General features: G+C 55.2%; 1 protein-coding gene across 2 annotated transcripts in view; it reads right to left on the bottom strand.

Moving 5' to 3' along the window:
- The window catches only part of SH3RF3 (SH3 domain containing ring finger 3), a 116,975-nt gene continuing 93,698 nt past the window's right edge, over positions 1-23,277 (bottom strand). For both annotated transcript variants that reach the window (XM_032493682.1, XM_032493683.1), the window contains 4 exons: positions 22,490-22,713; positions 15,774-16,105; positions 6,978-7,306; positions 1-2,336 (listed from right to left, as the gene is read on the bottom strand). In XM_032493682.1, the coding sequence (XP_032349573.1) occupies positions 2,168-2,336; positions 6,978-7,306; positions 15,774-16,105; positions 22,490-22,713 (1,054 nt within the window). In that variant the 3' untranslated portion in view covers positions 1-2,167. The remainder of the gene's footprint in view (positions 2,337-6,977; positions 7,307-15,773; positions 16,106-22,489; positions 22,714-23,277) is intronic.

Raw genomic sequence — 23,277 nt, 5'->3', positions numbered from 1 at the left:
TCCTTGTTCAGCTTTATTTAAAGACTTGGAAATACAGGCATCATGGTTTGTCATCACTGTCCATTCCTCAAAATCACACACTGACATTTGTGCATAACAGAAGCAAGGGTGTGTGTGTGGACTGCACAAAGTACAAAGAACTTCCCAGCCAGAGCCCGACTTGACCCGTGAGGCTGCGGGGAAGCGCTTGCCTGCTCCCACCCGACTCCGAGCCCGTGACCCTGTTGTGGCCTGGTGTCCTCTGACGTCACTGCGTGGTTTGTGGACTCTACCCTGCTCCTCAAAGCATGTCGCCTTGGCCCCAAATGCCATGTAAGGACCAAGGTGCATGAGGAACCGGGCAAAGGGTTGGTTCACTTCAGCAGCCAGAACAAGAGTGTCCTTCCAGGCAAGATGGCCTGATGGAAGGTTATTCTGCTCCTGCTGTCTGTGGTTACGTGGTTGTGGGGGCCTGATGGGACCACTGAGGGTCTGAAAACAGCCCAGAGCACGGGGGCTGGTCGTGCGTGACCTGTTCCCCGGAGCCCGGCCTGCGAGAGGGCCTCGGCCCTGGAGTCACTTTCCTTCCTAAGGCGGCCCCGGTGCCGGTCCCATGTGCTCCTGCGGGGGCGGGGGGAGTGGGGGGGGCTAGGCCCCAAGCGCCTCCTCCACGGGCCTCTCAGCATCACAATGAGGGCCCAGTCTGTTCTGTTGCTTGGTAACTGCCTTCGTTTGAAAAAAAGATGTTCCTATTATCTGGGGACTGACTCAGCCCTGGTTTCACTGGAGAACACGTGTCTCAGCAGTGTGAATCCACAAATGACTTTTGATGACGTAATTTTAGACATGCGCACAATTTTTGTGCAAATGGGCTGGTTCTCATAAACTCTGCACACAGCTCCATGTAGAAACTGGAGATTTTCCCCCTTTGATTCAGAACAAATTTCTCAACTCTATTAAATCTCTTATTCTCTGGAGAGAGGAAGAGAGGCTTTCCCAAGGGGTGACCCGCCAGCGTGGAGGCCACCTGGCTGCCACATCCGAACGCGGGAACTTGGAAGACAGACCTTCCTATGAGGCAGCACGCAAGCCACGGAGTGGGAGTCCAGCTGTCGGCGCAGTGATCCCACCGAAAGCTACTGTTTTCAGCCTGATTTACACCTGAGTGGCTTCGTAAAGAGAATTTAGGAGCTGTGACTCCGGGCTGATAAGAACGTGTTCCCAAGGGGGACCCCCGATGGGGAAGGTCCCAGGATCAGAGCTGCCCCCTCCTCTCCTTGCTCCCCGGACCCTGCAGGTCTGCACGACCCCTCAAAGCCCTGATTATCCCCATGTCTCTAGACCGAGGTCTGCACTGCCTGATGGCAGAGCAGTTATTTATTTTAAGGAAAAATGGCAAAACCTTCACAAGGTGGTAACTCTGAACTGTGGTAAAACCTGTGCGTTTCGATAGTGAGAAGTCCTGAGTCAAGGAGGCAGAATGTGGTCCCTCCATGAGGAGCTCCGCCTCCAGGCCTGGGGTCGACCTCCTGTTCTTTTCACTGCCCCCCCCCGCCCCCCCACAGGCACTCACGGTGAGCGCTCGTCAAAACGTCCAGTTCTTCAGCACTGACCGTCCCTGTCCAGACGGGGCAGGTGCTCTGGCGGAGCTTTCCAGAGACCGGCTTTCCCAAACTCCCTCCACACCCAGTGCCCCTCTGCCCCACAGGGCACCGTGGCCGTGAGGACCTAGCCCTCCTGGTTCCCGTGGTGCCTGTAAAATCCTGCCCATCTGATGTCTACCCAGACATTTTTTCTTTCAAGTTCAACCAAGACCTCACAGGTTTTACAAAAAGGCAGCACCAGATGTAAGAAAAATAGGCAGTGTACGTCCTGTTAGAAATTTGTGAAGTCTAACAGTTTTGCAGTAAAAAGACGTAAAAGAAGCACAAGAAAGAGGGGACAGCGGTGGCAAGGCAGGAAACACTGCTCACACCTGGCCCCGCGGGACCGGCCGGTGAAGACCTTGGGTGGCAGGTGACTGAGGTATAGACGGCGCGAGCAGCAACGGGACCCAGGTGACATCCAGAGCTCGCTGGGCCCCAATGCCCCACCCAGCCCCGCCTTGTAGACCAAACGAGCCCTGGCATCTGCTCCCTCAAGGCCACCCTAAAGTGACGCAGAGGCAGGGTCCCCGCCAGGCGTGAGCTCAGAAGCTCTCCACGAAGCTGCCGGGGAAGAGGCCGGTGCGGCCGTTCCTCTGCAGGGTCCCCTTGTACCAGCCGTCCTCTCGCTTCTTGTGCACGAAAACCACGTCCCCTTCTTTCAGTTCGATCTCCGCCTCGCTCTGGGGCGGGTACGAGACCACCACGCGGTACCTGGGGAGACAGACCTCGGTGAGCACCCCGGGGCGGCCTGGGGTAGGGGCGCCCCAGGACCCGCTTCCTCTGAAACACCTGCGACGGGGTAGGGGGGCAGCCGCCACCTGCAGAGCTGCCCGTCTGCCCAGCCGGGGGTACCTCGCAGGGCCGCGTCCCCACCCTTTACACCCTTACGGGCGGGGGCGGCGTGCGAGGAGCTGGGCCCGGGCACATCCCAGGGAGGGGTGGAGAGGTCCTCCCTCCCCTACAACCCCTTCCTACCCGGTGCCCTCATGCCCGGCCACCCGCGCCCCTGCCCTCCAGCACGCCCTCCACCCCTGAGCGCTCCGCTCCACGCCACACTCCCGGGCTCCGAACCACATCCGGGGACTCCCGACACGCAGATGCAAGTCACGCAGACGCAACTCACGCCACGCAACTCACAAAACGCAAGTCACGCAGACGCAAGTCACGCAACGTATCACACGCAGACGCAAAGCGGGGAAAGGCTGGGTTCCCGCTGCCCACGAACCTCTCCCCAGAAGGGTGCTGGCCCGGTCCTCCTCCCGAGTCGAACGAGCTGGGGCGGCATCCTTGTGGAGGATGCAGACTGCGCCCCCAAGCTGCCTGGGCGCCCCCTGAGGACGGCTGCCCCTCCCCGCCTCCCTGGCACGCCTGGTGGGGTCCTGCCCCCTGGCTGGTTGGGGGAGGTGGCAGGTGGCTGTTCCCCAGGCCATGGCCACACCAGGGGCCCCCGAAGGAGGTCGCCCTGGTCTGGCAGGTGGCTGTCCCGAGGGTCCTCAAGGGGTTCTGCCTGCAGAGCCTCCAACCTGTTTTTTCTGGACCTGGAGCAACCAGGACATTATAAAGCAAGAGATCCTGGGTCAGCTTTTCTCGAGTGATGTCCCCAGGCTTGGGCCTGGACCTACGTGACTAGACCCTGGGGGATGGGCCCCGGGAAGGAGGATTTTCAATCTGCGCGGACGTCTGAGAACCAAGGCGCTGAATGAAAACTCGTCACTCTCCTTCAGCCACCTGTGCAGGGCCCGGCCCGGTCTGTCCGGGTACGGACAGGGAAGCACGGCCTCGGGGCAGCTGGGGCTGCTGCTGGGGCTTGGGGAGGACACTCACGCGGAGGAGATCCAAGCCCAGCCCTGGGGAGCTCCCAGCCTTGGGGTGGGGCAGAGAAGCGGGGCCCCGCCCTGGCTGGGTGGGTGAGCAGCCCCTGGTGCTGGGGGAGCTGGCTGTCCCGGCTCTTCTAGTGCCGTGAGGGGCTGCCAGCGTGCAGGCTGGGGCCTGGTTTCCACCACTGTCCCTGGGTGCCAGACGCTAGCTTTCAGGGTGTGGACGAGGGGAGGAAGGGGAGGACAGCCCTGGCCTCCCTCCAGCCCAGCATCTCTGCAAACAGCTGCCCACCGACCACTCCCCAGAAGAGGACAGGTGGCCAAAGAGACATTGCAGCGCCTGTGAGATCAGTTGGCCCCACAGACTGTGGCTCCCACACCCCAGGTCCCGAGGCCACGTGGCCACCAGGACCAGCACTAACCCTATGGCTTCCTGCCTCTACAAACGCCTGTCCCCTTCCTTCAGCTCCCCGAGGAGAAAATGCAGAGTGAGATCACTTCTCACACTCTGAACACTCTGAGCAGTTTCGCCTCAACTGCTAGATGTCAAACAAGAAACTTTAAAGCATAATTTGCTAGAAAAAGCTAATATTGGTGTTTCTGAGCCGTCCTGTGATTTAATGAGCCCTGGTGGATGATGTGGGCTGGATGTCCACGGGACGAACATTAAGGTTTCTGTGCAGATCCTTCCCTAGAAGCCAACAGTCACTGATCTGCCCCGTTATGGACGCCCTGGTCGAAGTGAGCAGTGAGGATGGCAGCCACTCCGTGTTGGACGTCAGTGAGAGTGTCCCAAGGGGGCTGTGACCCAGGCGTGTGGAACATGGCTACTCTTCAGGCTAAGACTCAAGAGTGAAAGGCGCAGAATCCAGAGAGATTGCCACTACTGGCCTGTAGCCGCTGTGTGTGTGGGTTGGGAGCATCCTCCGTGTTACGTGAGGGGCCCCTCGAGAGCACCTGCCCACTGTCGGCCCAGGTGAGGACGGGGTCCTGGGGGCAGCAGGCTGTGGTCATCACAGCAGTGTCCCACCAGGACCTTGGGAATGGTAAGAGCACACCTGGACACTAAACGCTAAGCCCCGTGTGAGTCGGGTCTCTGCCGCTGCTGTAACGAACTCCCACAAACAGTGACAACACAACGTGCACGTCTTCTCTGCCAGCAGTTCTGTAAGTCGGATGTCCAGCACTGCCTCCAGGGCTGAGTCGAGGTGTGGCTGGGTGTGCAGGTGTGGAGGCCAGGGAGACGGTGTACCCTCCCCGTTTCCAGCCCCTAGAATCTTCTGGGGTTCCTGGCTGGAGGCCTCTTCCTCCATCTCCAAAGCTAGGAAAGCGGGCTGAGTTCTCCTCACACCTCATCACCGTGAGCTCCTTTTTTGCTGTGAGGACTCCGGCTGTCCCGCAGGGTCAGGGTAACCTCCCTACTTTAGGTACACCTGCGACCTCACGCTTGGTTTGGGAGATTAGGGCACAGACGTCTTTGGGAGCCATCAATCCACCTGCCATGACACATAATAGGTCAAAGCCAGAAATTTCTGAATCCCAACAGAGCCAAACAATTGACAGGCCAGCAGAAGTGAGGACGGATGGACGGACGGACAGACAGACGGAGGGTGGGAATGTGAGAGAAAAGCCTGTCAATCAAAAAGGGAGGGGCGGGGGCAGCCCCCGAGGCCCCGCCAGCACCGCCACAGTGTTGTGTACGTGACATCCCGCACGTTGTTAGGGTTCTTGGGGCCCCGGCGCAGTCATACCTGCCCAGGTATTAATCTAGGCATTTGGCAAACATAACATCAGGCGTTACTGTCCGCATTTCACATGTGGAGTCTGGGACTACAAAAAATGGAGACACTCCTCTGGGTGAAATGGCTGTTAAGTGGCAAGTGTTCCTCCTGCTGCCTTATTGTGACCCACGGGAGGGCCAGGGCGGCGTGGCTGGACCCCAGCTGGACAGGGAGACAAGACTGTCTCCTGATCCCTTAGCAGCTTCCAGAAACAGGGCTCCTGGAGCACTGCCCACTGAAGGCTCTGAGTTCACACATGAGACCTGCCTCCCTGGACTGCAACCCATAGATCCCTCTTCTGAGGGCCGTCAGAGCAGCTCCTGTGTCCCCAGACCCTCAGGGAGAGGTGGTTGCCCACGCAGGTCTGCAGGCATGCCAAGTGGGGCCCCTCCTCCGCACGCTGGTGGTGGGAACCCTAAGTGAGCTCCGCCCGCCCTTCACCCCATCCCCCTCATGGCAGGCACCCCATGGATATTGGGGTGAGGGAGGGCATGGCCTCCACAGCAGGACTCTGCTCACAGCTGCGAAGTCAGTTCCATACACCAATCTGAGTCCAGGTGTTTGTGGGAGCTGCCCCAGCCTGAAGGTGACATTTCCATTGCCACAACTTCAGGCCACGGGATGCAGGCGTCCTCGGGCTGCGCAGAGTGAGGGGAAATGGCATTTGGGGCACACTGGGTGTAGACTGGTTTTAAAACTCTGATCACTAATGAGCTGTGCAGAGTGCAGGGGACAAGGAGGGAGCTGAGGGTCTTTGGGTCCAGTAACCCCCCAATGAGACAGAGTATCCAGAGAAAGGGAGTAATTCCCTGAATTTTCATGGGAATTTTCTAATCGTAGACTTCCATGATTTTTTAGAACAAGGTTTTTTAAGTCCTTTGACTGTGGAGCCTCGAATTTGAGAGGTCTGGGAAGACAAACCAGGAGAGGCCAGCCTTGACACATGCAGGAATCTGTCATTCCCAGGGGCCCCCAGCCTGTGACCTGGAGGAGGGGCCAGGACCCACATTCAGAAATCACAGGCAACTGGGTTAGTCCCATAGAATAAGGAAGGTTCCGACGTGGGAGAGCCGCCCAAAGGTGGAGGCTCCCCTGGGAGGGAAGTGGAGGAATTGAGAGAGAGAGGGTCTGTAGTGTCTGTGCTGTACATGGTGTGTGTGCATGTAATGTGTGTGGTGTCTCAGGCCACACGTCCTGAGACACATGGAAGGGCTGGCATTGGTCCGTGTGGCCGAGCAGGGGAAGGATTCTGACACCAAGATTGTGTTCTATGGAGATGCTCCCATTTTTACCATTTAAGCAGTTTTCCAAGCCAAAGTCACTTAGAAAGGAAAGCATTCCTCCCCATGGTGCAGTCAGCCCATATCTGAAGCTGTCTACGGACCCAACCTGCCCAGCTGGACGCCAGTCCCTGGCCCCTTCCTGCCAAGGCCTCTGTGGACTGTTTCCTGATCTGGAAAACTCTAGGCTGAACTCTACAAAACTGCTGGCTTTGGTAAAAAGCAGGCGAATGCCGGCAATTTCACAGGGTTTAGCCCTGAAGGCAGTTTTGTGTTGAGGTGTCAGAGTGGCTGGGCCTCAGGAAGAGCTGCTGGGACCCAGATGGCTCAACGTGAAGTGCCCTCCCACTGCATCTGAGCAGGTGTGGGTAGTGAGCGATGCCTGGATGGCTTAATCCTCAGAAAACCCCCATCATCCTGCTCCTAAGTGGCTGCAGATGCAGAGAGCCCCCCACACCTGGGCCCACCCCTTACCTCTCTCTGGGCAGCGGCCTGGGCTCGGGGCGGACGGCCATGGAGAGGGGCGTCTGCCGGGAGGGGGACGTGAAGCTCAGATCCAAGGAGCCCGCCTTTCTGTGCAGTGGCTCCGCCCCCAGGGCCCCCTGCATCTCGGCCTCTACAGGGCAGGAGCCTGCTCGGCCATGGAGAGACCGTGAGCACACGTCGGGTCCCACTGCGCCCTGGAGCACGGCGTCCGCTGGCAGCTGGGGGTCGTGGGTCGGGGAGGTGGACGGTGGGGAGCGGGACTTCCTCCTGGTGGACGCCCCCGCCAGCAGCTTCCGCAGCCCGCTCTTCTTGTCCTTCTGGGGAGACACACGAACGGAGGCAAATGCGTTAATGCTCCTGGATGCCCCTGAGGTCGGCGAGGGGCAGTGGGGCCCATTAGGAAGCTGTAACACACCCGCGAAGTTGCTCGGAGGAGGAGACAGAAGACCGAGAGCTTCCCGCTCCTTTCCTTCCTCTCCCTGAACGTGCAGACGAGCCCGCACAGGCCCAGACCCCTAGGGGCGACCTGACGACACCATCCCGCTGCAGGACCGCGTCCAGCCCAGAGCTCCGCCTCCGCCCGGGGTAGTTACTCCACGCTGAGCCCCATCCCTGGGTTCACGGAGTGCACGGGCAGCCCGGACTTGGCTCCACAGGGAGGCCCTGGCAGCACTATGTGTGGTTTGTGTGTGCACATGTGAGGGGGGAGTGTGACCACGCAGAAGTGCTTTTAGAACAGTGTGCTCAACTGGGACTGCGACAGTTCATGGCTCTCCTGGAGGCTGGTTTTCTAATGTTGGATGGAGATTAGCTGCAGGGGATGTGCTATGAGACAGGCAGCGTGTGGAGTCTGAAATCTACAGCCACCGGCCTGCGGTGGCCACCAAAGGTGTGTTTTGGTGTGACCCCTCCTCTTCCCGCTGCAGTCGTGAGGGGAGTCGTGGTGCTGAAACCCCCTTAATGCACCTGCACGGGGGTGTGCACATCCTCAAGCTAAGTCAGAGACACTTCAGTAGGAACGAGTCCAATGTCCTTCTCTACTCCCAGCACTGGCATTGGCAGAAAGGACAGAAGCCAACGTCCTGAATGCGGTCCACAGCTGGTATTGGCAAGCACCAGGCCCAGAGGGGAGCAGGCGTGCAGGGAACACAGCAGCCCCATTCCCACATCCACCAGAGCTGAGCATGGGATGCACACTCAGGAGAGCGGCCATCATCTGGCCACCAGGGGGCGCCAAGCAACTGGTTCTAAGGGGGTCCCGTTCCCCAAGTAGCCGGGCTCCTGAGGCCGCCTAGCATAGGGAGCGGTTCCCATGACGACTGCCTCCTAACCTGAGACCAGCAGGGGGAGGATGCAGAGGGGAGAACCCAGAGTGGCTCAGGTGGCCTCTGATGGTCCCCAGCCCTTCCAGGGCTCTGGAAGGGGAGCCACACCGGTCACCAGACACACAAGCCTGCCCGGCCTCCAGTCAAAAGATACAGGCTATCAAGTGGTCACATGGTATCATAAGCTGAAAACGCTGAAAGTAGCTTAACTGGTGTGTGTATGTGTGTACGTGTACTGCATGTTTGTATGTAAGTGCATGTATGCGTGCATGTGTGTACATGTATGTATCTATGTGTATGTGTGTGTGTGTTGTAAGCACACACAGGTGCATAAAATTAAGAACCCTGTGAACAGGTCTCTAGTCTGCCAGTGGCCCTGTGGTGGGACCCCAACGGAGGGGAGGGGCCATCGCTCAACAGCCTGCAGCACCCCAGAGCCGAGGGCCGACTGCCACTCCTGCGGCTCTGTCGGCCTGGCCAGGCTCTCAGACCACAGGTAGGCTGCGGGCTTCCAAGACCGGACGGTGAAGCCTGGACACTTTGGTCAGCAAAGCCCGAGGAGTCGCTGGACAGCCTGGGCACTGCGGCAGGGACGCCTCTGGGAGTGAGCTGCATCATGGGTGGCAGCACTGCCAGGGTCCTGCCAGGTGAGTGGCGGGATGTGCGACCCCGGGTGGAGAGGCTCCCAGGGAGACCAGCTGGTGTCCGGGGGGAAGGGGCTCCGTCCAGGCAAGGTCTTCACAGTGACCTTGCCCACCGCCTGGTCTCCCCTGGGACAGAGCCTCGGCCCCGCCGCTCCTATGGATGAAATAAAGGTGGAGGAGACATGATTGGGACACGCCCAGGGCAAGGGGGTACCTGGCTTTCGGAGGTTTCGAGGTGAAACCACGGCCCATTCCTGGAGAGGAGGTCACCACATCGGGCCTCCACCACCCTGCCGGGGGCTGGGGCTTCTCCATCCCCTCCTGCACCTCGTCCCCCCACGGGTGCCCCCAGAACAAGACGTCAGCAGGGCCATACTGGCTCCATGCTCCAGGCCCCCAGGACACCGGGCGCAGCCGAGGAATGTGGCCCGGCCAGCAGCAGGGTCCTGTGGCCCAGTGGGGGCCCTTCTGCCTGAAGGGAGGGCAGAGGGCCACTCCACTGTGAGACAGTGTGGCTGCGGGTTTGGTGCCCACACTTGGGGGTAATTTCCTGTCAGTCTTACGATTAAATGCGACTGGTCACTCTCCTAACCAACTTCAGCAAAGGCAGATGTCATCACTGGACAACCTCCCCTGCGCCCACTGACCACAACAGAATCCTGCCAACGCCTTCAGCACCCGGTTACCAAACACAGTGGGATTCGGTGCACCCCCCGGGGGTCGTCCCGTCCCATGTGACGCAGGTAAGAATCAGCGATGGCACCTTGAGGGTGGTGGGGAAAGGCCCACTGGTCCATTTTAGGGGCAATAAGAGGTTGCAGAGAATGCACTTTAGGGTCGATCTAGACTAAAGTTTATGTTAAAGGAAGATGCATTTGCTGGGGTTTCTCCTGGGACCAGGACTGAACTAGGGACCTCTGAGAGCCCAGTGAGACGTGGGCAGTGGGGTCCCTGCTACGTTTTCGGGGCCATGGCTTTCCTACACAACTGGGCAGATGCTGGTAGATGCTGGCAGGTGGCCTGTACCCCAGGCCACCTCTCCCCATCCCACTCCCTCCCACCCTCGGCTCCATGACCTGGTGGCTCTGGTGCTGAGCTTGGAGCAGCTCTTGGAGGCTGGGGGCTGGTGATTCCTTTCATGGGTTTACTTGGGGGGTGAGGAGGTGGAGAGCCACAGAGAACCTGGAAGGTGCTAGTTTGCCTTCTGCGACCCGGGAAGGGGTGCTGCCCTCCCTGCTGGGCAGGCTGGTCTGGCTCTGGGATGGCTGCCTCATTCTCCAGCCATGAGTCAGAGCAGAGGGTCTGCCCCACCCCGAGCACTGGGGACCCGGGGTCTCCAGAGCCACCCACCGCCCGCTGTTTCCTGTGGCAGCACAGACGCACCCGTGGCAGTCTGCACCAAGGACAGGGCCCGGCCCGACGCTGCCCAGAGAGGGCTGTGTGTGCGTCTCCTGGGCTGGCTGCCCGCGGCTCTGAAGCTGACGACATGATATGCGTTTGAGCCCTCAGTTCAGTGCAGTTCAAACTGAATCCCACCCCAGGCTGGTGTTTGGTCATGCCCACGTTTTCTGTCAACCCCTCCCGGGCTCTGCTACGTCCTTGCCAAACAAACATCCACGGTCCGCTCAGTTTCATAACCAAATGACTCCTAGAAACCAAGGACTTTCTTTTCTCAACCAGCCTGACCCACGACCATCAAACTCACAACCCAACCCCTTCCTCCTGCCTGGGAAGAATAGCCAGACAGCGTGCCTGTACCCACTGCCCCAGGGAGAGCCCGGGGTCCCAACCCACTGCCCCAGGGAGAGCCCGGGGTCCCGACCCACTGCCCCAGGGAGAGCCCGGGGTCCCGACCCACTGCCCCAGGGAGAGCCCGGGGTCCCACACCCTCTGCCCTGGGGACCATAGTTCTGGGATAAATGTCTGTTGGGCACTGGGAGCTCCAGTGCTTGAGGACTGTTCTGTGATGTGCATTTGTCTGATCTAGGTTTTGAAAGTCTGCAGTTGGAGACATCAGCACCCTCTGTCAGTGACCAGCAGGTCCAGCTGCAGAAAACCAGCCAGGACGTACCCGAACTCACGACACCCTGAATCAGCTGGACTAACTGGCAGCTACAGACCACTTCCTCCAGCAACAGCAGAACACACATTCTTCTCGGCTCACATGAACATCCACCCAGACAGACCACATTCTGGGCCATAAAACACACCCTAACAAATTTAAAAGAAAAATTATACAATGTCAGCTTTCAGATCACAGTGAAGTTAAACTAGAAATCACTAACAGAAAGTTCCAAAACACCTGGAGGGTAACCAACACAATCATAAATGGCACGTGAGCCAGAGAAGAAATCTCAAGGGAATTCTTCAATACCTCTGAGCTAAATGAACATTAAAGTATAACTTATCAAAAATCTGCGGGAGACAGTGAAAGCAGTGTTCTGCGGGAAATTTACAGCACTGGGTGCATATATAGCAGGAGAAAGATGTAAAATTAATCATCTAAGCTTCCACCTTAAGAAACTAGAAAAGAAGAACAAATTAAACTCAAAGTAGAAGAGAAATAATAAAAATTAGAACAGAAAACAATGACATTGAAAACAGGAAATCAGTAGAGAAGAATCAAAGAAACCAAAAGCTGGTTCTTTAAAAAGACCAATGAAGTTGATCAGCCTCCAGGTGAGCAAACTGAGAAGGAAAAGAGAGAGGGTTACGATGTCAAATGAAAGAAGGGCATCAGCACAGGTCCTAGACAGCGTGGAGGCCAATAGGGAAATGCTGTCAATTATTTTATGCTCACAGATTTGATGAGGTGCATGAAATGGACCAATTCCTTAAAAAATACAGTGTGCCAAAACCTGCACAAGAACAAGCAGGCAGTGTAAACAGGGCTGTATCTATTAAAGAAACTCAGTCAACAGTTAATAACCTTCCAAAGCAGCAGCCCAGATGGGTTTGCTGGTGAGTTCCAGCAAACACCTGAGGAAAAATTATGCCAGTTCTCTACAATCACTTACAGAAGACGGACACAGAAGGAATGTTCCCTAATTCATTCTATGAGGCCAGCATCATCCTAACACCAAAACCAGACCCCCAAATGACAAAAAAACTACAGCTCAACACCTCTCATGATTATAAGTGCAAAAATCCGGAACAAACTATTAGCAAATAGGATCCAACAATGTTTAAAAAGAACTATATACCACGACTGAGTCAGCACACTGGAGACCAGACAGCCCGGAGACCAGAGCCCATAGGCTGGTTCCACTGCCAGTGCTGTGTGACCCCAGGCAAGTCTCCGGGCATCTCTGAGCCTCGGAGCATCATCAAAAATGAACAGTTTGTTGAAAACATCTTTAGAGGCTCTTTCCAGTTCCAATATTCTCTTATTTTGTGAAACAGAAACTAGCTCATCCATAAGCAGAAAGTTTATTTTCTCCCAGTCCGTAAAGTAAAGCATTTCTCAGAAGTCACGGAGTGAGGCTTCCCTGGCAGCAGTTTTTCCAGCTCTTGTTAGTTGACAGGTATCACCGGATGCCTTCTACATGTGAGGCACCTTCCAGGGTCTGCCAGCCAGGCTCTGAGACTCTTTGAAATAAGTTTTAAATCAGGACAGAGCACAAAATAACAACAGATTCCCCCCAACATGCCGGCCCTCCTGGTGCCGGGCCTGCTGCCCTTCTGCCACATGTCCTATTCCGTCTACATGCATGTTGGTTTGGTGACTCAGGACGGGTCATTTCACACAAAAGGAAGACCCTCGGCATGTTGGCACTGAGGAGGGCACTGCCCAGGGCCAGGATGCAGCAGAGGGTCGGCCTCAGAGTGGAAGACGGGCACCTCGGACGTCCTCGGCCAGGCCTGGCCTCCACCTTCCCTGCCTCGGCTCCTGTCCTCAGGCCTGTCATCTGGTCCAGGTCCCCTTCTCACTGTCGGCCCAGTGCCCAGCGCTCTGTCCCCTGGCACCTGCTGCTGCTCTGACCAGACGCGCAAGTTTGGGGAGTGACTTCCAGCTGCTTGGCTGGGGAGGCTCTAGGGTCAGGTGTTCACGGCTGCCAGGGGCACGAGCTGTGTCTGCCTTCCTGGGGACTCAGGCGTCCCCTTTCTGACGACTTTCCCCTGGAGTCACCCGACTACCTGGTGATGTGTGCACGAGGCCTCAGAAGCAGGAAGCAGCCACTGGTGGGTGGGACACGTGAAGTCTGGTGGTTGCGTCAAGCACAGACTAGATTTTTAAGTGCAGAAGGGTTAACTTAACACCCTGCAGAGCATCTTCTTAAAAGGCTTCCAAGATCTGGTTCCCACTCTGCTATTCATAGCTGCCACAAGATGACTCCAAAAGCCATGCCCTTCCCTCAGAAGCACTAGGTCCAAGTCCTTCGATGGGAGGACCACCAGTGACTCCCACCTGCTGCGCCTTCCAAAGACGTGACCTCCACGTCTCCGCACCCTGGGGCCCTCCCCACGCCCCCGACAGCTGAGGCTCCCCTCCGGTGCACGTGCTGAAGGGCTGGACCGAACTTCAGTGGAGCTGCTAGGAAAACAGGCCCTGAGGTCAGGGTCTCTGTGACAGTGGCGGGGAGCTCACTGTCTTTTCCTGAGGAAAAATCCAGTGACAGAAACAGCCTGGAGAATACCGGCAACTGCTGTAAAAAAAATCCATTTGCCATAATTAAACATGGGCACACCCACAACGGGGTTACCCAGAAACAGGTCGGAAGCAGACGGCTGAGTTCTCACAGTTGGTGAAGTCGGCCTGGCTCTGGTCATGGCGGGACAGGGTCGGCCGAGGGCCCCGCTAGGCACACCTCCGCCACCAGGCTTGCTCCAACGCCACCGCCTGGCCCTTCTGCTACAAACGGAGCTGCGGCGTGTTGCGCTTTGCTCTAAATCAGGAAACCGTCATCTGGGGTGCGGAAGGGAAACACCAACAGGTGTCCTTTCCCACCAGTGCTGTTCCTGCTTTGTTCTCCAGGTGAGAAGTGAAAGCCACGCGGATGACACACTTCTCTCCCGGCTCTGACGCTGACCATCGTGGCTGCACCTGTGGACACTCTCCCACTCTGTCCCACCAGGTCCCCTTCGCCTTCCGCCCGGGAGCGCAGCACGAACCGCACCCCCACCCCACTGTGCGCCCTGCCCCTAGGCCAACCGGGGAGCCCTCTGGGCTAAGATGTCTCGTCTGCAGCATCCTCCGGAGGGGCCTCCAGGTGCCCCATGGACTCGGCCGTTCCTCGTGATGCGGGAGAGCTGTGAGCAGAGCGCGAACCTCGAGCAGAAGCAGGAGGCCCCGAGAGTCTCCTGGGCAGGAGTGGTGAGAGCTGGCCCAGCGACACCCATGGGCGGGAGGCAGGGTATCGCTCTCCACAAGGCCCCTGCACGCCTGGCCCCACAGACAGGAGCCCGACCTGCCTTCCGCACTGGGCAGAGGGAACTGGGGGCCAAGAACCAGGAATGCTTACAGAGCCACCCGGCTCCCCTCCAGGTCCGCCCTAGTTTCTGCTCAGCAGCCTCGAGGCCCAAGGGACCCTGTCCTCCAGGAAGGATGTGCAGCAATTGAGAGGGTGGGGCCCCAAGCCCTCCTCCGGCTCCGGGGGTGACAGGCTGCAGGTGTAGGGGACAGACCACAGCCACGTGGTCTTCAAGCAGATGTGGATGCAAAACGCCGAGCAAGGGGTCACTAGACGCTCAGGTGCCTGCCAGTCGCAGGAGAACACGGTGAGGAGACCAAGCATCTCTGTGAGGCACCTGGGCCCGAGGAGGCTGGTGTGAGGGGCGGGCATCCCTTGGGAGTGGTCCATACGAGACTGGGTGCCGTCCCCACGGGCAGGAGGGGGCACACTCTCATCAAAGACTGGCTTTACATCGAAAGGTTTGAGAAGGTCCACGGACGGTGGCAAAGCCAAGGGAGCAGGGGAATGAGCCGAGAAAGACCGTGGCACAGCCTGGGCAGCCTGGTGGCCTGACCACTGGACCCAGCTCACTGGCCTTCAAAGACCAAGAAGGTAAAACAGCTCATCATTTTAAAATTCAGACCCCATGTTGAAATGGTAACATTTGTGGGTACTGGGTCTAGTAGATTACACCTTTAGAATGAATTTCACCTTTTACTTACAAATTGCTTTAACTTTTAAAAACATGGCTATTGGGAGATTCTAAATTACATACACGGCTTGAGTTACGGTTTTAGCAGACAGCACTGACTTAGAAATCTGGACCCTCACCCTGGCTCCTCTGATGTACGGCTGGTGGCAACTGGGTCCAGCTCACTGGACCAGATTTGTTTTGTGCAATGAACCCACCTTCCCTCCCTGCGGAAGAACCGCTGGAAGTGCTGTGCACACCAGCTGCGAGGCTGCCATCCTCCTCTGGCTTCTCCCCGGAAAGCAGGCCGCCCGCGGCGGTTGAGCGGGTTGTGTGCTGCACAGGGCGGCACTTCAGAGGGAGGAGGCGCTGCTCACGCTGCATGTGAGCAGACCCATAGGCTTATTATTAAATATCCTGACACACGGCAAAGTAAGTGTCTAATCCTAGCACAAGGAGTGTTTGACAATGGTTTTCCAACAGAAGGGACTACAGCATCCTGAAGAGGGGCACTCTGTGTGAAAACTGTCGCTGGGTTCGGGGCAGCCCTGCCGGCACCTGCGGCCTGAATGCCACTGCAAGGACGGGTGCTTGCTGCTTCGGCCTCCCTCTGTGCCCTGTGCTGGTGCCCACATTCCAGCCTCAATCGTATGAAATGTGATTGGTGTCTGGTGCCAAAGAGGCACCAGCCCCGGGGCGGGGGCCAGGGCTCGCCCAGTGGAGCCACTCACCTTCTCGTTCCTCCTCTCGTCTGGTCTGCCTCCCGTGCTGGTGGGGCTGGGTGTGGACGGGCCACTGATGGGGCCCCCTCCAACCTCCCCGCTGAGGTTGGCGGCGCTGACGTTGGGGGGAGTGATGGCCGAGGCTGCTGATGTGAGCTGGACGGCAGTCCGGGGGCCCGGGGCCCCGATGGCCATCTGCATCACGGGCTGGTGGCTGTGCTGCGGGGATCCCATGGAAGGGGGCCTGAGGCCGGTGGTGGGCAGGCGGGACGGGGAGCTCTGGGTACGCAAGGGTGACACGGTGGCGGTCGGCCGGTCCTGAGTCTGGGCTGGGTGGGCAGCTGGAGCACAGGGACGGAGAGAGCAGGATGGGAGGTTAGTCTGCAGACCAGGGTGGAGGGTGAGGCTGAGCAGCCCACCCTACCCCGGCCCCTGCACAAAACTGCCCCCACCAGAAGCTCGGTTGGACATCATTTCTGAGGTTGTCACGAATGTAGCAGTTCCTAGTTTTCTATAGTCTTCGAACTGGTGTTCTCTGCTGCGCTGAACCAATACAGACAGAAGGTTTGCACAAACCCTGTCAGACCGTTCACAGACCTGAAGCCTGTGGAGGAGCCTTGAAGAAGCCTGGAGATGCCCTGATGACTGGGCACCACTTCATGGAGGGTAACCTCTGTGGACAGCACGGCTCCGGTCAGGCTCGACCGGCGTGTGCCGGCCCAGCCTGGGTCTCACGCCCGGTGCCTGATGGTCATGTGAGTGGCCTCCCCCACTTCACACGCCCTCGGGTGCTCCCGCCCCCGCACATCGAAGGGCAGTGTCTGGATTTACAGACGAGGAGCCTCCCGACAAGGGACCCAGCCTCGCTGCCAGCAAAACGCCCCCTGAAGACGTAGGGGTCTGGGGCCCAGCCCTGGTGGAGCCTGGTGTCTGGAAAACAGAGCTCCCTCTAAATACAGCTCCGAGCCCAAACAAGCCCACTCCTGCCTGTGTGAGCAATTCTCAAGAATTACGGACGGGAGCCAGTGAGCCCAGCAGAGGAGCAGTGACAGCAGCCTGGTGGCCTGACCCGGAGGGAGGACACGGGCGATGGCAGCGACACCACGTCATATCGTGGGTCCCCCGGCATCCGGCGTGCAGATGCCATCGCTGTGCGTCGCCGCGGCAGAGAAGCTGCAGGGCACCCTGTCCTCGCCGCCCGCCGCCGTCACGCGCGGACTCGTGGCTTCAGCAGAGCAGCGTCCTCAGCCCCAAGTAAGCCTGCGTAAGCAGAGGACGCACACGCCCTGTGGGACTCTGTCTGATGTTAATTTATGTTGGATTTTGTCAAAAGTTTCCCCACATGCATTGAAATGTCATATTATGTTTATTTTTTAGTTTGTTTTTGAATTATATTGTCAAACATTAAACAAACTTAAGTCCCTGGGATAAACCCTACTTGATCGTTGTTATCATTCTTTTAATTTACTGCTGTATTTGATTTGCAAAAGTTTTGCTTAGAATTTTTAACTCCATGTTTCTAGTGATATCGGTCTGTCGTTTTCTTTTTTAATGTGTAAGTGGGCTTTTGTTATGATAGTAATCCCAGCTTCACAGAAAGAGTTAGGGAGCATTGTTCCTTCTTTTCAATTTTCTGGAAGAATTTCCATAGAACTGTTATAACTTCTTCCTTCACCAACAGGTACAATTCATCAATGAAGCTGCTTGGGCCTGGAGTTAATCTTTGTGAAAGGTTTAAAACTAATTCAATTCCTTTAATAAATATAGTCCTATCCAGGTTATTTAGTTCATCTTAAGTTATCAATTTGTGTCTTTCAAGAAGTGTATCCATTCTGTCTAATTGAGTTTGTTAGCATTAAGATTTTTTATAATAATCCCTTACTATTGTGTAGAATCTGAAGTGATGTCACTTTTATTGTTCATGGTATTGATAACTGGTGTATTCTTTCTTTGTTCCTTACCCACCTGCCTAGGCTTATCAACTTGGAAGCAATCTGGATCCTGACTCTGTCAGAAGCAAGTCACTTAAATACCTCTGCACCTCATTTCCTCTTTTGTAAAATAAAGAAAACAGAATCTACCAGCATGAGTTGTTTTCAGTATTTGGGATTACAACCTATGTGAGATGCACACACATCTCACACACAGTTCAGGGTTCACTAACTTGGGTGTCCACGGAAGCCTTACAGAACACACCACCTGTGACTAATGCGATCGAGTGTGTATCTTGTTCCATCTTTTAAATTTTAACTCATTTTTTAGATTTATATTTAATATATTAAAGTCTGTTTTCATTCACAGCATATGGTTGAGTCTTGTCTTTTTTTATTTTTTATTTTTTTTTAATAATCTCTGCATTCTACTTGATGCTATTTAGACCGTTTATGTTTAATGTGATTTTTTTAACTTTTTTTTATTGAGTTATAGTCATTTTACAATGTTGTGTCAAATTCCAGTGTAGAGCACAATTTTTCAGTTATACACGAGCATACATATATTCATTGTCACATTTTTTTTTCGCTGTGAGCTACCACAAGATCTTGTATATATTTCCCTGTGCTATACAGTATAATCTTTGTTTATTTATTCTACATTTTGAAATCCCAGTCTGTCCCTTCTCACCCCCCATAATGTGTGATTTTTATATTAGGTTTAAACCTACATTTTACTACCAGTTTTCTATCTGACCCATGTATTCTTTGTTCTGTCCCCTCCTTTTTATATCTTCTTTTGGATTAATGGAAGTTTCTGTGATTCTGTTTCATCTTCTCTGGTAGCTTGTTTGCTGTAACTCTTTGACATTTAGTGGCTGCTCACATCTTTATCATCATCTACTGACAATTCCTCACACACAGCACACAGACTCAAGACTCCTGACAAAGGTGCTTCTGTGTCTCCTCCCAGGCTTTGTGCTTTTGCCATCACACACTTTACTTTTACATATATTTTTAATCCCAAACTTCACTGTTTCTCTTTCTGTTTAAAGAGTTACATTTTAAAGGTATTTAAATAGTAAGAAAAAACCTCATATATTTATCCATGTAGTTATCATTTCTAGTGCTTCTCATTCCTCTGTATAGATTCCCATTTCCAACTAGTATCATTTCCCTTCTTCCTAAAGAATATTGTTTGACAATTTTCATAGTGTGGGTCTATCAGTGATGAAATCTTTTTGCTTTGCTACATCTGAATGACTCTATTTTGCTTTCATTTATAAAAAATATTTTTGCTGGGTTTAGAATCCTAACTTGACAGATTCGGATTCCTTCAGGACTCTTTTAGTTTCCCACTGTCTTCTCACTTGCAGTGTTTCTGATGAGGAATCTACTGTCACCCTTATTCCTTCCCTACTTGATGGATCTTTTTTCTCTTGCTACTTTTATGAAAGGGAGGTAATTAGGTTCCTTCACTGATTTCTGCTTGGAGGAGGTACTGGGGGTTGAACCCCTGACCTCTTGGGAGCTGAGCATGCGCTCTACCACTTGAGCTATACCCCTCCCCCTTTCTTTTGCTACTTTTAAGGTTTACATCAACACAGAGTTTGAACAATTTGATCATAATTTGCCTTGGTGTAGTTTTCTCCATGTTCCTTGCATTTGGGACTCACCAACTGTCACTGATCTATGAGGTTATAGTTTTCATCAAATTTAGAACACTTTTGGTCATTATTTCTTAAAATAATTTTTCTCTCTCACCCTTTTGTCCTCTACTTTGGGGACTCCAGTTACAAATATAATAAGCTACTTTAAGTTGCCCCATTGCTCACTGATGGTCTGGTAATTTTAAAAAATTCTCTTTTATCTTTGTTTCACTTTTTCATAGTTTCTACTGTTATATCTTCAAGTTCACTAATATTTCTTCAGCAATGTCTAATCTGCCATTAATTCCATCCACTGTATATTGATCTCACAGTGTAGTTGTTTCTAGAAATTTGATTTGGAACTTTAAAATAGCTTCCATGTTTCTACTTAACTTTAGGAGCATATGAAATGCTATTATAACATTTGTTTCAATGCCTCTGTCCACCAGTTCTAACATCTGTGTAGGTTCTGGGTCAGTGTTGACTGGTTGATCGAACTCATCTTGTGGGTCATATTTCCCACTCCTTTGCATGCCTAGTGCTTCTCTATTGCCATCAGACATCCCCTTGCAGGCCTCTACCACAGGGCTTTCCCACTTCCACCATAAGCATTGCTCCCTTGTCCTTTTCTCTGAGGTGGGGCAGAAACAGGTCGCCGGTTCTCTGCATCTCCAGACCCTGGCAGAGTAGCATACGCAGCTCTCCTCCAGGGCTCTGTGCAGAGGAACCAATGGCTGTTCAGGGCTCTTGGCCACGGGGTGGATGCCTTCGTCCAACTGCCTGATCTCAGCTCGGCTGAGAACACTGACGAAGGCCTCTCAGGGGCCTGGCTTGGGGTCTGCAGAGATGGGCAATCACTGCCGGGAGCAGTCCATGACCTGTGCTGTCAGCAGTATGTTCTCTCTCGAGAAGCACAATGAAGAGGAAGATGCCGGGGTAACTCCATGAGTTTAATTTACTGATGTGACAGGGGACATCTGGTAGCCTGGCTGCAGCAGCAATAATGTGGGGACAAGCCAGGGCTGGAAAGTGCTGGGGAAGCCGTCACACCCTCCTGCGCCTCACTCTTCCCACACATGACATTAAATAGATGGGGGAGCACGCCTGTCTCCCTGTGGTGGTTACCATGGTGATTGAGGACAGAGATGCAATGCCGTTCTGTCCTGGCCGTGCCAGTTCTTTGATCCTGCTGTTACTCCAGGCCACGGATGAGACAGGCAGGTCATGTTTTGTCTTTGAACTGGGGGCGTCGCCAGCCTGGCACAGCACGGAAAGGCCATTGCAGGGCATCTGGTGCAGGCCCAGGGCGGCCGTGCTGGGCGTGCACACTGTGAGGGGCAAGCCCGCTGACCTCTCCATCGTGGAGCACAGAGACGTTCATGGCAGCCTGGGGTAAATGGACAGGAAGTTTATAAGCAGGCCTGGCCTGGGCCTTCAGCTGCCCAGGTGCTCCGAGGGCCAAGGAGATCAGTACCCTGGTGTCCTTCGGACCTGGTCACAGTACAGCAGCTGGGGGCTCTGTGTGGGGTCCTGTGGTCACCAGGTACCCAGTGGCTGCACCCCTAGCCAGAGACTGCCAGTGAACACCCTCAGATGCTCTAAGGCACAGCTGGCTGGAAGGTCGCGGTTGGGGCAAGAGGTCTGGTTGCCGCAGACTCTTTCAGTACAGAGACTCCTGCTTCTTCCCACGGCCCCACAGGCCACAGCTACAAAAGCAGACCTTTCCCTAACGCAAGTCTACGTACACAATCTGAACACAAAGACTGCAGGCGCGCAGAGTCCCTGTGCCGGCAGGTCCGCTTTGGAGGCCCTACACCAGGCCAGTGCCAAGCCCTCCCCTGAGGATTCCGTGGAACAGACCCCACCACTGCTGGAGGGGACAGCACTCAGCACGAGGCTGGACGCAGGCACCAGGAGGCCACCCAACTCCCACTAATGCCAGGGCACTGGGCCCCTGAAGGCCAGCCTCCTCCCCTGAACAGCTGGATGCTTTTATCACCACCTTCACCCCTGAAAGGGATCCATGGGCCTCTCATGTTTCGTCTTCTGAATGGAAGTCACATTCCAGAGTCAGTCCAGAGTCCAGGCCAGGTGGTGGGCCAGCATGTCTGCCTCCACTGTGGTGAGGTGGGATTTGCACACGGACGGGAGCTCCACATAAGGAGCCAAATGAGCTAGGGCCACAGTGGACTAGAGCCCACAACACCTCTCAAAGCCACAAGCCACTGCCTTCCCCAAGAACCAGCCCCTCTGTTTCCTCTTGGGCAGGGGGTGCCTTGTCATTCTCCAGGGCAGCCAGTCCAGACACCTGCAAACTGCAAATTTGGCCCCTGCTCCTCCGAACACCTCCACCAGCCCACCTCCACGTCCCAGCCCATGTGCCTCCTGATATTTCATTATTTTGCCCCAATTCTGTGACCCCATTACTGTGTCCAGGCCTACTGCCATCTTTCAGCTGGACGGCAACACCTCCCCAGTCCCCAAGCCAGCTCTTCCTCCTGATGGTGCCCAGTGATGTGCGGGAAAATGTTGCCCTCTTATTCAGAATCCCCTGAGGGTCCCCATGGCCTGGACGAGAGTTCAGCCCCCGTATCATCAGTAACAAACTGCATTTACATTTTTGGCTCCATGCTTGAGTACTCCGGTGACATTCTCTGCAGAAAGAGTAAGGACAGCTGCAGCGTCCTCTCCTCACGTCCGGTCAGTCTGGCTGCTGGCAAAGTTCCAGGACGGTGAACAGCCATCACTCCTTCCAGCCTCAAAGCATTTCATAAAGGGACTTTGTGTCTTGTTACCAGCTCTGTCCTGGGGGCACTGCCTAACTGGGAGACCCCTTAGTGCCTGGCACACAGATGCAGCTGACCCACAGTCGCTCATGGGGGCATCCAGAGGTGCCAAGGTAACCACACAGTCCTCTCGCTGCACAAGGTATGTAAATATCTGTGAAGGTCTCATCCATTCCAGCTGCCAGGACAGGCTATGTGGTGAGTCAGGACACCTCCACACTAGCAGAAGCTCATGACTACAATGACCCCTCTGTGGATTGCTCAAGACCTGGGCCAAAAGGACACTTGAGATTTGTGCCCCTGAGACCCCCTCCTCAAATTTTCCAGCAGAATGAAGCTCCTGTGAGCCTCCTACGTACCGGTGGGGGCGGCGCTCCGGGCTTGGCTGGCTGCCGGCTGGGCTGAGTGCCGCAGACAACTGCCCATTGGGGGAGAGGCTTCTTGGTGCTGGACCTGGTGTTGGACTGTGGCCGGGCTGCTCAGACTCCCACCGCATGGGTGGAGGGTTGTGGCCATCCCTTTGGCCAGTGGAGACCCTCCGACCACATTATTCCGGGGTAGCCCAGGCCCTCCTATGGGAACCCTGAGGAAACAAAGAGAATGAAGTCAGATGAGGACACAGGTAAAAGCCCCCCACTCAGGCCGCTGATAAAGCCCCGCCCATCCCCGGGGGCTCTGAGAGAGAGAGGCCACAACGTCCAGGGGTTAAACCCTGGGCTTGAGTCAAACCCTGGGTAAAATACCACCAAGGTGAGCCCTGCAAGCAAGTGGTGCCCAGAGCTCAGGTTGGGCAGCAGAGCTCCTTTACAGCCTTCACGGTCTCCAGAAGTGAATATTTAAGAAACAGCAAAAGAACTCCAAGAAACAGAGGAATGAAGCTATTTTGTTCTAGAGCTGCTGCCTTGATTCAGTCTAGCCAACAGCTGTGTGTCCCCAAACACACGCAGCAGGAGCAGTGTAGATGAATCTGGCACGACGCGGGAAGCAATGGTGAGGACTGGCCTCCCTCTGGACGCACCTTCTTGTTCCTGGGCCCCCAGGGAAGGGCGCAGACAAGCCCTACTCTTCTGAGGGATGCCAGGGAACTCCCGTTTGGTACTCAAAATAGATGCCTCTCACTCCAGACTTTCCAGGAAACACAAAGGAG

Source organism: Camelus ferus, chromosome 12, assembly GCF_009834535.1.
Source record: "Camelus ferus isolate YT-003-E chromosome 12, BCGSAC_Cfer_1.0, whole genome shotgun sequence".
Classification (NCBI taxonomy): Eukaryota; Metazoa; Chordata; class Mammalia; order Artiodactyla; family Camelidae; genus Camelus; species Camelus ferus.
Note: the sequence above shows the minus strand (reverse complement) of the source record. Positions and strands in the feature narration are given on the sequence as shown.